This window comes from Lepisma saccharinum, chromosome 27, assembly GCF_977018435.1.
Source record: "Lepisma saccharinum chromosome 27, izLepSacc3.1, whole genome shotgun sequence".
Taxonomy (NCBI): domain Eukaryota; kingdom Metazoa; phylum Arthropoda; class Insecta; order Zygentoma; family Lepismatidae; genus Lepisma; species Lepisma saccharinum.
Genome location: NC_139255.1, coordinates 39,983,681 through 40,000,631, shown reverse-complemented (window position 1 = coordinate 40,000,631; position 16,951 = coordinate 39,983,681). Strand labels below are relative to the sequence as shown.

Sequence of the window (16,951 nt, the reverse complement as noted above, 5' to 3'; positions counted from 1 at the left end):
ACATAAAACTTAAACTGAAATAATGCAGGTTACATTGTTGAGATTAGAGTGCTGCATTGAGGTTTTTTTTGCTCGATCGTCTAATAGTTCGCACGGATGACGTTAGATGGCTTACTGAATCGAATGTTTCTTCGCTCAAACAGGCAAACGTCGTTATACGCTTGAAGACCAGTAGTTGATGTACAATCGTAATTTGTCTGTGGTAGTGGGCGTTCAAATATGCTCCGTGAAATGAAATACTCAATGAAATTGAAACTAAACTGAACATAGTTATCATCTCCATGTTAAAATGTAATTTAGTCTATCTGACCAATACATAACAATATATGAAAATGAATAGATGATTATGGGCTTAAACTACCAACACAAATTTTACACATATATTTGTACTATTATTGTCACATTGAAATGATATTTGATATTCTATATTCAAGCGAATCACGCTCGAGCATGGGAGATTCGATTGAGTTTGAGCGAGCAAAAGTGGTCCAATGCAGTACTCTAGTTGGGATATTTTGCAGTCCCCCTTTGAAACTTATTTTTCCTGCAGGTTTCCTTTCTTTTCTACTTCTACTTTCTGTTTTAATATAATGAATGAATAAACAATTCAATAACATTTTATGTGTACGTACATAATTTGGAGGTGCGAGGTCATGTGTGGTGGCTCATGCCACACACCCTTAACAGCAGCTCTCGATAATAATAATAATATTTATCATAAAATGACCATAGAAATCTTCATTCACACAGCATATGTTGAGGTGAATTAATTTTATTTCTTTATACATACATGGCAATAACAACAAATGTGGCAAAAATATGAGACATCTGTTATAATCATAACATTTTATATTCCACAGAAGTTTCTTTCATTCTTGAACAGTGAATATTTACACATGAATCGGCTTAGGCTGGACATAATTACAAGATTCATTTTCACACTTGTTTCACAGCTGTACATTTCAAGTAATTATAAACTTACATAAATCACTGCAAACATTGGCCAGCAATGTTACTCATAGCACACAATATTGTATTGTTTGATCACTATTAAATGGACATTTCCAGGTTATGATATATTTGTTAAGGAAAAATGTTGTTTTCCAATTCCACACCTCTCTCTTACTATCATATGTAATAGTATTTACACAAGAAGTTGGATGTGTTATATAAGTTTGATGGATTAAATAATACTCACATGGTTTGTGATTGGATAATTTAAAATTGCTTTTTCAATTCCAGCCTAATGCAGTTCATGTCTGTTACAAATAAAATAAATTTAGTTTCAATTGTAAACATAAATATTTGCAAACAAAACATGTAATAGAACTTTATCTAAATCCTTATTTATGTTTGGGGGAATAAAAGACGCTGTTGATAATAATTAGACGTGAGCGAGTTAATAACTTTTTCCACCGAAATTAATAGAATCTCTACAAGTAAGTTTCACGAAAATAGTTAGTAACTCACTTGCATCTAATTATAAATTCTCAGTATGTCTGAAATATTTTGATAAAACTCTCTCCGTAAATCACATCATATGTGTATGTATATAACAAGGAACAAATGTGGATGGATGATAACAATTCATAATAGGAGAAAATATGATATGAATTCTAATGCTTATTTTTATATCTTAATACCTTCAATGTGCATGCCATGCTGTGCCTTGTGCCAAATGTGCAAAATTTGAAAAAAGTTATTTTACGGTAATTTTAACAGAAATGTTTAAAATACAAAATTACAAAAAACATACATTCAATACAAATTTAATAATTAATTTAGCCATTCACAGACTACCTTTCAAGTGGAAGCAAAATAATTTCTTGTTAGATATACGACCCATGACTGCAAACTTTCCTTTCTTCAATTAATTCCTTATAACATTTAATTGAATATAAGATAGTATCTGCTACGATTATGTATCTATCACTTCTTGATTTATTTTTTTCGACCAAGGAGAACTCATGTATTATTTCATATGATGGAAACATATATTCCTTTTAGGGGATACTGGCAGTTTTCACAAAATTGGCACATTAAATGTATATGTATAAATAAATTGTCTACAAAGATACACAAGAGTTGCAACTTCCTTCTTATGTGCAACATGATTATTTTCTTTATAATACCTAAGGATTTTCCCCCAATTGTTGTAAGGAAGACTTAAAAATGAAAATTGACACTAGCATAGAACCCTCTTATATTCAAGTAAATATGGCAGGCCAAATATTTTACTCACGTTAATGAAAGATAAGTAAAATTATTTGTTGTTTTCTCTGTCTGTAAAATGTTAACTTAATCCCACATCCTCCTTTTCTTCTTGATAAAAAGATTATGCATTTTTACCCCAAAAACAGTCAACCAGTCCTTTCATGACTTGTATCAGTCTAACTTGCAATCATGCAAATTACTGTAACTGAAATGAAATTATTTGTGAAATGTAATTTAGGTTGGTATTCATTTTCCAGGGGAGGGGCCACAATACTTTCCAAATACAAATGTAAAAATATATTTATGACAAATGTTTGAGGTCAGTTTAAAGATTTGTTGGAAAAAGAAATTTTGCACATTTCAAAGGGTTATATTTCATGACAAGGACATATATAGAGCGGCAGGTTCAGGGAGTCAACCCCTTCCCATCTGAAAGACTTACCGAGTAGTAAAATTAAACAATCAATATGCTACTTCTTTTGAGGGATAATGCAGTTTTGAATTGACAGTACCTAAGAATATTTATGCACATTACTACTTAAAATAATATGCAAAACATGTTATCGCAAACATTATTTTTCATAACTGGACCTAACATCCTTTTTTTTTGTTATTTAATAAATAGTAATTTTTTATTTTTTTATTAATTTCCTTGCCCAGACAGTTTTTATACAAATTTTTAGTGATCTTACCTACACGTAAACTAGATAATGAATATGTGGTGTTATATATCTATTCCCATATTGTCTTTTTACCTGTTCACGTAACAACATTATTATTTTACACATTATGAAGACCTATAAATTATGTTATTCTACTAATTATAAACATCTATATTATCATTTCTCTCTTTGCACCCCTCCTGAAATGTACTTTGTTATACTATGCTTTGGAAATTAATTGTTAATCAAATTCAAATGTTATGTATTTAGTTTTATAAACTATCCATACTGCTGCTTTGCTTGTAACACATCATATTTAGTTTTTATTATAGAACCAATATATGGAAGTGACGTATACAATGGCAATCATTCATCCAAAACAGATGTTTGTCGGAATATATTTCATGAGAAGAAAAGGAGGGTGGGTTTTTCAAGAGTAACATTGTGCCTTCACTCCCAGTACAAACAAAAATACTTTCCGTAATTGAGGTAATTGGTTAATAGGAATAGATTGTCCTTACATGATTTATTTACCCTTTCTACTAAATTTCAAAATGGATAAATGCTCTCTCCCTGCTCGTCTTGATAAGAGAGTATTCATAACAAATCCAAACTCACAGAATATATCTTCTATCTCAGAGGCACAATTTTCCTTGATAACGAGTAAATAAAATACTCCGTTATGACTCAGAAAGGAAGGTATATGGGTAAAAAGCTTATCCATTACTTCACGTCCCTTGAAACCTCCAGCCCATGCTGACGCTAAACTATTTGAGCCAATCTCTTCTGACGGAGTTACCACGTATGGAGGATTGAACAGCATCACGTCAACTTTACCCTTCAACTGATCCATATTTTTCAGTAAATCTGTGCATACTGACTCAATGAAAACTTGATTCCTTGATCCTGTTTCTTGAGTAACAATGCAAGCCCTGGGGTTAATGTCCGTGGCAATGTAGAAGCACTTGTCCTTCAGAACTTTTCCGAGTGCAGTGAGCACAACACCTGACCCACTCCCTACCTCCACACAAATCGTTGGATTTAGTTGTTTGATGTGGTCCAGGTCACTTTCAAGTGCATCTATCAGCAAAAATGAATCTTCCGCAGGTTCGTATATGTTCAGATAATCATGTTCTGAAATATGCGATAATGTGGGTGTTTCCATAGTAACACAATAAAATTTCTAGTCAACAAACCAAACTTTATATATATCTAAAATATATATTGTGATAGGGAAAAACAGTGCAATACAGCATTGCATCAACTTTTTACTTCTGATATAGTGACTAGAAATTGAATATTGTGTGCTTTTAAGGAAAAATTGCACAACTAATCATAAAGGAATCAAAATCAACAGGAAATACATGAAACATGTAATCTGGACCCATAACTTTTTTTTCTAAAATTAATTCTTTATCTACAAAATATAATCTGTCATGTCACTTACGTTATAATGACTAGAAAACAAGCATTCAGTCTTTAATATTAATTGCCATGAAACTTACAAAACTCCTTTTCAAAAATAATTCAAAATGGAATGATAACTTTCAAAGAACAATATGTGTGCATAAATAATTTTCTTATTATAATTATTTAAAATATGCATGGATGTGTATTTTTCTAACTACTTCTGATGAGAGGGAGGTGGAGAACGAGGTTCGCTTGTAGAAGCGCCACTTGGTGTCGTCACTGGAGAAGGTTCCATAAGAGCTCTGCGGCGCGAAGACTCCCTTGCTACCAACTGGTGAACTTTGTTGAGGCGCTCCTAATTAAAAATTAATCAGAGATGCTAAACCATACCGGTACATAAAGCACACAAATTATAAATCGGTAACCCAAGACTAAAACTACTGTGAACCATTATTAAATAAACATTTTACCTTTTAATACTCACATAAAGATTTGTATGATCTGAAATCTATTGCAGTTTTAAATTATACTATTTTCTAGCCCAGAAATTGTACAACATTGTGGTGCTGGTGAACTACTGTACATCCTTTACAAGGATTAAGTTGTATATGGATTTTTCTGTTCTTGGGTTAGGAGTAGTGCTCAAAGTGGAAATTCTTAGCTGGGAAATGCTTGCATGAGTACGTTAATTATGTAAATTATCCTATGCTTTCTGAACATTTTCTCTACATTCCCCCCCAACTTCGAGTGCTGGTTAAGAGTGTAGAGTTTCATGCTGTTAATTGGCATTTTATTAGGTCTAATGCTGCTTGTGATTTTGCCCAAATAATTCAGGGAACACCACCAGAAATCTACAAGTTCAATAACTCTTAGTGCATAGGTCAGATATTGAGAATGCTGCTAATTTCTTGGTGTTACCTTACACATAACTTGGTTTCTCCAAACAACAAACTTTCTTTCACTAATTTCCAGTATTCCAAACACTGTATAACTTTGTGAAAATCCTAATACAATTAGGACTCATATTATCTGTGTGTGTTTCCACACTCATCACTGAATCTTAATAGAAAAAAGGTTCTGCATAGCTTTAACCCTCCATCGGTTATGCTGTATCTGTGAGATACATGGGACTAAAATTGTTTTCATGGAATCGATTGGGCATGCGATCCTAAGCTTCCCAATAACTGCTTTCCTCTTTGTCTGAATACATGCCTGGTGCCCTTTCATATCTGAGATAAGGAGGCTGTTTATATCTGTGAGATATAGAGCGACCGATCTTTTTATGATAACTTGCAAAATTTACCATTGGGATCCAGAAAAAAAGCTTAATTTATTTGCTTCATGCTCTGCAACAATGATTATTAATACAATAATATGATATCATCAGTGATAAGGGTCTCTCGCCAATTGTGATAATTAGGGAACATTTTTCTAGGTCATACTTTTTTTTTTTTGCCATGTCCTACACATATGCAATTTAGAGATCTTTGCATTTCATGTGCACAACACCCCTCTACTGAAATTCTATAGGACCTAAAAATGCCTAAATAAACTATAAATTCCTATAAATGCCTAAAAGCCCTATTTTGACTTTAAAAAGGCCTTTTAAAACATTCCCTTAACTTTAAAAATAGCTTTTATCAACAACGACCCTTAATTTTGCACCACAAAGGTTTGAGACTTTAGAACTAATTGAAGAGGTAAAAGAAGGAATGCAACAGCAGGGGTGCAAATTTATGTGCAAATTTCCGCCATCTTCCAGCTTGCATCACGAAATTGGGATAATGTGGAGCGAACTGACTGGATGAGGCATTCTCCGTTGATACATGCTGTACTTCCCAGGGAATTAAAGGGACCAGAATAATAAACAAAAATGAAGTTTGTTTCAGGCAGGATGGAATCCTAACTACAAAATGATTCAGTTGTTAAAACAGGGCCAGTATTATTCCCGGCCTCCAACAGTGTGGGAGCACGAGAAGATTCCAAGAATACCTCCGCCTGATTGGCTGTTTCGAGTGCCTGCTATGACGAGTAGAAAAGGTAACCCTGCAACTGACCAATCACTTCACCTATTTTCCCCATTATGTTCGACACAACAGTTAGGCGAAAGAGAGAGTTTGCGCCAGAAACTACAAAACACAGGAGAAACACAAAAATATGGTTGCTGACATATTCAATGTGAAGATAAATGTTTCAGAGCGTTCAGTCTATTAAGACAGCTAACATGTCCATAAACACATCCGACAAATAAAAGTTGGTAAAACTCGCTGTCTACAGTCATGCTTGTTTTAAGCACTTTGTGAGTCGAAAAGTTAATGTTTTTCGAGCAGGTGAATTTCTATTTGTTTGCTTCTTAAACTTTAGTGTTGGCATTATTTACTATTTACTACGGACAGAACTACGTGGTGCCAAAGTGGATTTGTGAATATTGCAATGTGTGAAAATCTTGAAAGTTGTTTCAATCATCCGTTACCGTCTGTTGCATTAAATACGTTTGACATTCAGACCAACTGAAATTCGAAAAAATGAACACCTGGGCCAAGACATTCATCTTTCCCCTTAGAGACGTTAGGGAAACAGTATCAAGTAGAGTGCTAATTTTTTCAGTATAATGTAGAAGCACTGAATTCTTGGTTTTCTTAATTTTTCAGGATCTGCTTCCCCAACGGAAAATGTCACCGCACGCCTGCTCCATGAATACATCTGGGTTGTGACAATCACATTGCAAGTTAATGGGATAGTTACAACCACCCGGAAGCTGTACAAGTGCCCACTCACGGACAACTGAAAGAACTTCATCACGGAGAACATTGAAAAACATATGGTGCTGCAGTGCTTCAAAATATGATAAAAGTTTTTACATTCGACAAATTGTATATTTTTTATAATCAAAGAATAGTATTCATTGTACTAAACATAGTAACTTTTGTATACAAATTGCATCTAAAACCAGTTATTCCATAAAATTATTAATAACTATGCTTATTAATTTATTATAAACACCTAAAAGTCCTAACATGGAGTTTGTAAAGTCTAAAATCCCTCATTTTTAGCACCCAAAAATCTCCGTTCCTTGGTGATAATGCAGAGGTACGAAGACTGAAGTGCAATGTGATAACAATTGCGATGGACGTCACAGTGACACATATAAGTAAATTTGTTGTAAGGTGACAATAAATAGCATATGTGGTGCTGCTACAGCAATATTTTTAAAGTGGTTAAGAATCATTATATGTAATACTTAATCCACTATCATTGGTGAGGAATACATTGAAACAGCGGTTAGTTATAATCACATGAATAATAAAAAATAAAAGTTAAAATGATAAAAATTAAGTCTGGGTGCTGTGCATCTCAGGCATCTGGCATGACTCAAGGTATGTAGAATTTTTTTTTCAATGAATATTAAATAATTACATACTGTTTAAATTCAACAATACAGTTAAGATCTGGATTTCAGCTAATAACATTGTCCCTCGTAAGCAATTCACTTTCTATTCCAATTTATTGGTGTTAAAAGTACCTAGTCTTGCCATATATACTGTTACAAACTTTCAGCTTGGACTGTACACTCGGTGGTCAGGCTCATGAACTATACTTGTGCAGACTCTCAATCCTGACCCTTGTGTGTGCAACTGTGAAAGAGTAAGCATGTATCTTCTTGTGCTTAGCATGGTGGGGCAAATATGAAAACAGAGTAGACATAATTGCTCTGCATATGGTTGGAAAGTCACTCACTGAGATTTTGCAGCCCCTAAGAACCCTGAGGATCAGCAAAGGTTTGTGTACCGCACAATCCAGAGATTCGCTTAGAGTGGTAGCGTGAAAGATTGAGAAAGAGTTGGTCGACATCACACTGCATGAACAGCGGCAGCTCGCGTGCCCCCAAAATCCCACCAGGAAGCAAGTGATAATGGCACAGGGTTTGAACATTTCGCAACAATCAATGTCCAAGGTGCTTATGGAAGACCTTGGAATTGGAGCTTACTTGTGGAGTACTGGACATTTCCTGATGCCACACCTGAAGAAGCAGAGGGAACTGAAATCGAGAAGGCTCCTGCAGTGGTGCGGCACCAATGGGCATGGTGGGATTCTCCTCACTCTTGAGCAAGTGTTCACCACTGAATACAGTTTACAAAATAAATACGTAAAATAGTATTAAAACTTTTCAAACTTACGTGAGTGAATATATGTTAATCCGGATGACATTTCGGAGGTAAATACTTCCTCCTTCTTCAGGTCTAACTAGATTCTAGACACCGGACATGGTGTCACGTGAAATAGTGTTAAATAGGAATATGGTTGAAGGAATCAGTAAAAAACACTTAAAAATCCTAGTTATTATAATCGTAAAAATCCCTATCCAGGTAAAACATTCTAAAAAATATACTCATATCCAAAACTAAAATACTAAAAACCAGGTGCCTACTTGGCAGCCGAGGAACTTCCATCCAGCAAGGTGAAGTGCATGGGCAATGGTTCTGCATGTGCAGAGTTGGAGATTACCTCCTCCTCAACAGAACTGATTCCGCTCAACCGCAACGTCACCAATCCAATGAGAATTCGCGTTCTTCCCCTACAACTCTCAAAACTTCGGCGGTGACATGAAAACCCAACTTAGCATAATTCTTACCGGCTATAATACTATATAATATAGTTTTAATACTATTTTACGTATTTATTTTGTATTCAATAGTGAGTAATACGCACTTCCTCATCATATTGAAAACAGTTTTAACCACCAAAATGAAAGGGTGTGTGCTTCAAGCTCTCAAGAAGATCGTGAGAGAGTTCTAAAAGTTCAGAGATTCCGCCAGCCCTCCTCAGTCATGGTTTGGTGGAGGGTGACCTGTGAGAGTTCCACCAGACCTAATTTTTGTGAAAAGGGCCTAAACACCCATGTGAAAGTGTGTGGAAAGTGTCCCAGACCCTCTCATGACACCATTCAACAAAACAATGTTTCATATTGAACCCTGGATGTTCCAGAAAGATTCTGCTTCACCTCATAAGATGAGGATGATGTGACGGTGACTGGAGACCATTGTACTCAATTTCATATCTACTGTTGATAGGCCACCTGATAGCCCTGATTTCAATACCCTGGACTGCAAACTGTGGACAGTGCTAGTGGGTACTGTCTGCAAGAAGAGTCACCCTATAATTGAAAGTTAAAAATACCCCTTGATGGCAGGAGTGGCAGACTTTACCATCGAGACCATCCATGCTGCAATAGATGCCTGGTCAGAGAGAGTTCGACCCTGTGTGAGGGCAAAAAGTGGACATTTTGAAAACTGATCGGTGCTATTTGTGCGTAATAGACGTAAGTGTAACATACTAAAAGAAAATTTAAAAATGTGAAACAATAATCAACTTATTCACAAAATAGTGTGAAACAGTATTTATGCTAGACTAGATAGGTTAACACATTTCTCGATACACATGTTTTGAAGAACACATACTTCCATATTTTTGTCCATCCCCTGTACTTCCATCATCAAGACATTTATTTGTAGTTTAAAGATATCAACATCCCCTGACGAGGGAAGTGCATGTTCAGCAATTACAGTCATAACAGTAACATGGATAAACTTTCAATTCCAAATAAATGTCTGTGCTATTCATAAGTGTTGCATCTAGAAACATGTTAACTTGCTTGTAACACCCATAGACTAGAAGACAGAAATGTACAATGTGTGCATGAAATAAAAATAAGGAAATTTTGTGAATACCCCTTTTTCCAATCCAAATTGTTAATTGTGTTTTACTCTCATTAGAGAGAAGAAAAGTAAATACAGATTGGAATCAGGATTCATTAGAACAGAGCATGATATTATATTTCCCCACTTCATAATTACCAAAAATAGGAACGAGGCTAGTCTCACTTCCATCCAGGGTTGTTAAAAGTTCAGGAATTATAAATAAATGCAATTCCGGTCCGGGAGAGAAAATCAGCAAGCATAAATGGGTTCTGGATTACAAAGAGCCCTTTTATTTTTCAAGTATTTAAATTCAATCCCAGAACCTTTTTTCCAGATCAATTTAAATACGTCCAAGTTCAGTATTGAAATGAAACAATATGCAACATGGACCAAATTTAAAATTGTGAGGAAAAAGGTTCCGGTGTCATAATGACCCTGCTTCTACACACACACACACACAGAGAGAGAGAGAGAGAGAGAGAGAGAGAGAAGAGAGAGAGAGAGAGGGGAGAGAGAGAAGAGAGAGAGAGAAAGAGAAGAGAGAGAGACAGAGAGAGAGAGAGAGAGAGAGAAAGATAGAGATAGATATCCAAGTTGAGATTAGGGACCATTGACACCATAGCAGCTGTGTTAAGCCACAAACCACTCTGCAGGTCCTTGGACGTGCATACGTAGGTGGCCTGCGGATCATGCTTGGAAGTTCGCAGTCATTACCATATTCATATTTTGTATTTTTTATATCACACAAACAACTTGGGTGAAGATTAGTCCAAGCAAAATTGATGACATAACTGACTCAAATATCAAACAAACTGACAAATTCTATCACAGCCTAGCAATGAATTAGTATTGTAAAAGAAAAATTGGGATTACATTAAAAAATATATCTGGCCTCCACATCACCATAACTCTCACAAAACTTTTTTTAATTACACACAAAAACTTGTTTTAATGAATGTTTTCTTTCTTGTACAAAAATATTTAAGGTGAAAAACAGTGTCCTTTCAATAATAATTATGAGAATGAAATACAATTAATGTTTAGATAAAACTTCTCTTTATTTTACTTTGTTTTTTGTAACACACATTATTACTTGTGTAATTTTATACATATGTATGGTTTTCACTGAGAAGTCATCATCATGTATCTCCCAAATGCAGTAATGAAAACAAACATAAAAAATCACAAATGACAATAAAATATATTGACTTTACTGACCATTTTTTAAGAAACAAATAACAAATTACAGAATAAAATTTAAAAATCGGACTTTTTATCTTAACAATAATTTGTGAAATTATGTGTACCAGTTTTTTGTGTTCTTGTCACAAACAAAATAAGGTAACTCTCACACAGAAAACTCATGGTTTAAAATGCCATAGTTCGCCGTTTCGCATATGCTGTAGTAAAAAAAAATATAGATAAATAAATTTTGATGAGGTAGGATTTGTGTCAAATCAAAAGTTGTGTTGCCTAGGTGCTCTCTAACAACAGCGTTAGTTTAGAACAGTAGATGCAAGGAAAAATGTGGTTAAGTAGGAATTTCTTTCTTATTTATACTGACTTAGAGTCTATTTAAATTCTAATGAAGCTTGGTGCTGTGCTTTATTTGCCCTTTCACATTATTATATGCTCCTTTTCTAAGTAAATAATGTTAATAAAAAGTCCCAAGTTTCATTTAGCTATTATAATCTCTAAAGGCAATACATTACCTTGGTACCATTTTTCCTATTAAAAAACCAACCTGGGCATGTGATTTGAACTGGTCTAATAATGAAATATAATTTAGCAATGTTAACTCACCTGGGCATTTTGCAGAATGTTGCTGACAACGGTAACTCTTCTCTTTGCATTCAGCAGTTTCTTCACATAAACATCCAGATCAATTGGACAATGTTGTGCATCAGATATTTTTCTCAGTTCTTCAGCAAGGCCTTCAATTTGTTGTTTTAGTTCAACTTGGCTTATTCTTTAATTTTGAAAGAAAAAATATATTATAGGTATATATTGAGAATACCGGAAGTATCTCCGATTGCTTTCAAATTCGGTATACTCACAAATTTTGGCCTCGTAATCACGAATCTGCAGTTAAAAATTGGCGGTCACATCTACAAATTGCAAAATAAGCTTGTCAATTACCGCTATGATTCTCCATACACTAACATGGAAACCGAAGACATCTTCGTTTCCGAACAATGGTCTTGCTACCGTAGTCATAACACAACGTTGCTCAAGTGTTGTGCAATAAGTGAGACCCGTTGCATGGGGCGTTCATTTATGTGAGAAAATGACATCTTGCGTAAAGGTGGAAGAAAACATGTTTGCCCCACGAACCATTCACGGAAGGTTAGGTTAGGTTAGGCAAGCATAGTTAAAATTAAGGGTGATCGTACACATAGCTTTGAAACACTAATCATTGCAAAAAAATTGTTGTTTTCTTCATAAATCAAGGGTGTTTACTCCGTTCACGGGCCCACTTTTTTCCACTTATTTTGCAATTTATAGACGTGACCGCCAAATTTTAACTGCAGATTCGTGATTACGAGGCCAAAATTAGTGAGTATGCCGAATTTGAAAGCAACTGAAGATACTTCCGGTATTCTCAATTTGCTCCATATTATATTCAACATCAAGTGTTATCACAATCCCGTTTTCAATGCATAAAAATATCACATTAGCACATTACTCAAATTTTCATTGGATGTACTAGCTACATTTCTTTCTCTACCTTCGGTGATCCCATTAAGATAACATTACTTGGGGATTATTTTAATGTCAAAGCATCTAGTATTGTAAGCTAAATAAAACATGTATTGAAATTTCTTACAGAATTTAAAGCATAATGATATTATACAATGAAATATAAAATTGGAGTATGTAGAATTCAGCAGCAAAGCAAATTTACATAAATACCCAATGCGCAGCAACAACGCTCCATTTAAAATTGAATTCATGTTAACAATGGGATTGCACTAGGCAAATAAATGTTCCTATGCAATGTGTACATATCAGATTTGGTAAAACAAATTCCAGGCATGTCTTTTAAAACTGGTTGTAAATTTTCTTACTGCGGAACAAGGTCTATTATTATTCGTAGTATGTACAGGTAGAATTATTTAAGAGTACCTATTGGTACACGTACCTAGTAACTCTAACTCTTTCATCTAGTTGGTCAATTGTGGGTTTCAATAAACACATAAACCCTTCAGCTAAAGTATCTCTCGTCGGATTTTCACAAAAATCTTCTGTTTTGTCGTCTATGGACGTATTGGTACTTTCCGTGTCAACATCCATTGTAAATGTTAGCAACTTAATTATAATCAACGGTTTATTAATGTTGCATAATCAGTTGCTGATGTTCTTGTGCTTTTTAAAATGCGTAAAAGTCTATGAAGTCATTCGTTTTATTTTTATTTTAAAAACAGTTTTAATTATTCGACCATTTTACAATGTTTTCAGTTTTGCGTTTCATCTGGTAATAATGAGATGAAAAAAGAAGATCGATATTAATAATTGTACATTGAAAAATAACATTCTTATTTTATTCATACTCAAGGGTTCCAGAAAAGCCAGGTACACTCACCTCAGTCAGTTTGTTTCTTTGTACATAATATTTGCAGAAGATACAATTCAACCTACAAAAGTATCAAAATACGCTGTATAAAACACACCTTATTACTACCAGTACCAAACTTCTTACAGACTTTATGAAAAAAAATCTCGTGAGTCCGTTGTGCTGATAGTAATGAAAGTAATCTCTCAACCTTTGCATTATGACCTGTAATGGCAAACAAATATTCAGCAATTACCGTAATTGAAATGGTTCCGGACGTTTCATCTTGGGTAGTTTTTAGTTGAATAACAGGGTGTCTACCAAAATAACAAATCCAAAACTCTTGAGTTTTTCAGGACTTTTTCTTTACATTTTTTTTCATTTTTCTTTACCTAAGTAGGAGTCGAATAAATAAAGGTTAAGTTGGAAATTAGCAATTAAGAAAATAATATTTAATAAGAAACTCCTGCCAAAGGGCCGGTTAAAATGAAAACTGCAGCAGTATATAACAAGAGATTTTGACCTATTTTATGTATCAATGCATGCTGGACGCATTTGGCAGACTAGCGAGGACTCACAGCAAGTATAATCTTATGTGGGACTCGTGTTGCCGTCCCAATATGTTTGTGATTGTCTCTTCATTCATCATCTTACCACCAGTCATCCTCATCTTCGCGATTAGAAAAAGGGGCAGAAAAAATAACTAAAATAAACTAGATCAACTAATCAGTCATTGGGATAGCAATAATTCTTGACCACAAGTAAAATATCTTGACTTTTTATTGACTTCTTGACCTACTTTCTCGACTTTCACGACATTCTTGACTGGTAGACACCCTAAATAACTTGCTTCTCTATACCTCTGCTTTACAATTAAAATAATGATCACGCCTATGCCCGTGTCCGGGCAAGAATCTCGATCAGTAAAGAAGAGGATGGTGGTCGCCTTTACTGTAAAGGGAGTTGTGGAGCACGTGGTGCTATTAACACAGAAGACCGTCACTGCGAAGTGATACGAGGGGGGGCTGGAAAGTTCATGAAATCACCCAGAAGAAATAAAAATTGAAACAAATTGTTGTAGCCATTAGAAAGAGCATATATTGTAAACCTCTTATCCTGCATATGATCCTTTTGTCATTGTTATTTTTTTTGTTTCACGTTCAGTAAGAAGAGATGGCGGAGGACCTAAGGAAATTTGAGAAGAATGAGCTTCGCAGTGTCATCAAGTTTTTCGTGTTGCAAGACAAATCCCCCATGGATATCCATAAAACTTTGCATGAGACTTTGGGAGAACATGCCCCAGGATATACAACAGTAGCCAAATGGGTGAGGCGTTTTAGGACTGGACATGGTGAGACTGAAGATGAACCCCGCTCTGGCAGGCCTGCAAGTGCAGTGACTAGGGAAAACATTGTCAAAGTGCACGACATGTTCATGGAGGATAAGCGCATATCCACCAAAACCATTGCTGCGTATCTGGGGATATTGCGTGAGTGTGTGGGTGTCATAATATCAGAGTATCTGGACATGCGGAAGCTCAGTGCGAAATGGAACCCAAAATGTCTGAATGCTGACCAGAAGAGAACACGAGTGCAGATGTCACGGGAGATCGTGCGCAAATTTCAACACCCTTATGATTTTTTGCGCTGTCTGGTGACTGAAGATGAAACATGTATTCACCATTATGATCCACAGACTAAAAAGCAACCCATGGAGATGCGCCACAGTGGGTCTCCTCGACCGAAAAAGTTCCGAAGTCAAAGGTCAGCAGGGAAGGTTCTGGCATCGGTCTTTTGGGATAAGGACTGTGTCATCCTCATAAAATATCTTAAACAGGGTGAAAACATCAGTGCTGCTGTTTATTCCCAATATTTGATTGAATTGAAGGCGGCTCTGAAGGAAAAACGTCGGGGAAAAGTGAGCCGTGGTGTGCAATTTCTCCAGGACAATGCGCCCTCGCACAAGGCCCATCAAACCATGCAATTGCTGGCGGATCTGGGCTTTACCTGTGTACCCCACCCACCCTATTCCCCTGATATCGCCCCATCCGACTATCACCTCTTTCCAAACCTCAAAAAACATCTCAAGGGCACACATTTTCCGTCCGAAGAGGCACTGGTTGAGGAGGTGGAGGGCTGTTTTGCATGGCAGGACAAAACCTTCTATTTGAAAGGGTTACAAATGTTGAAACATTGTTGTGAAACGTGTATTGAGCTTCGGGGGTAATACCTTGAAAAATGTATTAAAATGGTTGTTCCAGCTGTATTCCTTCTGGGTGATTTCACGAACTTTCCAGCCCCCCCTCGTACACCGAGGAGTGCCTGCCCAAGTAGTTCAAGCTCTCAAAAACACTCGTCCACGCTCAAAGGCAGACGCTTAATTTTACCACCATGACAACGCTCCAAAGTTTGCATCGAATATTTGGCACGTACGGGACTGAAAGTGCTGGAGCATCCTCCCTACGGTGCAGACCTCGCTCCATGCGACTCTGCACTGTTCCCTCACTTCAATAACAGGCTAAAAGGAATGGTTTTTCCAATGAAGAGAACCTTCTAAGGGCGTGGGATGACGAGTGTACCCACTTCCCTGAGGAAATATGGAAGAGTTGATTCGACGAATGGTTTTGAAGGATGAAGAAGTGGTGGAAAGTATTTTCAAAGATTTTGAAAATGAAAGGTGTATTGCAAAACTTTCCTTGAACCTTTTCTATTTACACTCCAAAAGATACCTGGTGTAACCCATATAACACCACCATTTTTATTGCTTTCTAACAGAAATAATAAATGTGAAACACTATCACATTTTCGTCATGTTTGATAACTGACGCAGTAATCTGTCCTACATCTTTCACTAGCCGACTTCCATGGTGAGGAATGCACTGCGACGACAGGGGTCGATGTGCAAACCCCATCCTGGGTATGGGTGTTGTTTATGAGTGTCCCTAAATCAATTATATATCATCACTCGTTCTCATCGTCACGATTAACTAGAAGTGGCAGAAGAGAGACGTTAAGTAAGAAAAATCAAATATCCACTCTCTCTCCCCCCTCTCTCTACCACATGCATCACTAACTATTAGCAAAAGTTAGATGTGGGAAACAAAAAATTGAGCAGTTCAAACTCCATAGAAATACATTCAAGAAAACATATCCAAACACATCACGCATCTTTAATAATATAAGGCCACTCAGAATGTCTAGATATAATCATGAAATCATTTTCCGAAATCTGAATCTGGAAAGAATTTTTTTTCCCAATTCTGGTACGACATTATGGAATCCAACACACGTTCCTTAATAAATCACCAAATCCATAAATGTCTTTGTTAAGTTCCTAGAGCAATATAGGATATAATTGTAAAGAACAGTGAGAATTCCAGATAGGAATGTGTTCTATATTTTTCACAGGTGAGG

At 35.8% G+C, this 16,951-nt stretch overlaps 3 protein-coding genes across 3 annotated transcripts; 1 reads left to right on the top strand and 2 right to left on the bottom strand.

The window, feature by feature from the left end:
• Positions 1 to 356: 356 nt before the first annotated feature.
• Positions 357 to 4,048, bottom strand: HemK2 (HemK methyltransferase 2). The gene has a single exon (XM_083113012.1). The coding sequence runs from the start codon at positions 4,039 to 4,041 to the stop codon at positions 3,403 to 3,405; it is 639 nt and encodes a 212-aa protein (XP_082969138.1). The 5' UTR covers positions 4,042 to 4,048; the 3' UTR covers positions 357 to 3,402.
• Positions 4,049 to 4,494: 446 nt separating this feature from the next.
• On the bottom strand, positions 4,495 to 13,406 carry Snapin (SNAP associated protein). Its single transcript, XM_083113013.1, has 3 exons — positions 13,128 to 13,406; positions 11,789 to 11,954; positions 4,495 to 4,641 (listed from the first exon to the last, which is right to left on the bottom strand). The coding sequence occupies exons 1-3, from the start codon at positions 13,277 to 13,279 to the stop codon at positions 4,501 to 4,503; spliced, it is 459 nt and encodes a 152-aa protein (XP_082969139.1). The 5' UTR covers positions 13,280 to 13,406; the 3' UTR covers positions 4,495 to 4,500.
• A 1,305-nt stretch (positions 13,407 to 14,711) lies between these two features.
• Positions 14,712 to 16,949, top strand: LOC145980226 (protein GVQW3-like). Its single transcript, XM_083113244.1, has 2 exons — positions 14,712 to 15,301; positions 16,946 to 16,949. The coding sequence occupies exons 1-2, from the start codon at positions 14,712 to 14,714 to the stop codon at positions 16,947 to 16,949; spliced, it is 594 nt and encodes a 197-aa protein (XP_082969370.1).
• Positions 16,950 to 16,951: the final 2 nt, after the last annotated feature.

Coding starts and splice junctions, on each gene's coding strand:
- LOC145980226 (XM_083113244.1), top strand. CDS start 14,712: ATGGCGGAGGACCTAAGGAAATTTGAGAAGAATGAGCTTCGCAGTGTC.
- HemK2 (XM_083113012.1), bottom strand. CDS start 4,041: ATGGAAACACCCACATTATCGCATATTTCAGAACATGATTATCTGAAC.
- Snapin (XM_083113013.1), bottom strand. CDS start 13,279: ATGGATGTTGACACGGAAAGTACCAATACGTCCATAGACGACAAAACA. Junction 11,955..13,127: donor GAAAGAGTTAGAGTTACTAG/GTACGTGTACCA, acceptor TCAAAATTAAAG/AATAAGCCAAGTTGAACTAA. Junction 4,642..11,788: donor ACATTCTGCAAAATGCCCAG/GTGAGTTAACAT, acceptor ATTTTTAATTAG/GAGCGCCTCAACAAAGTTCA.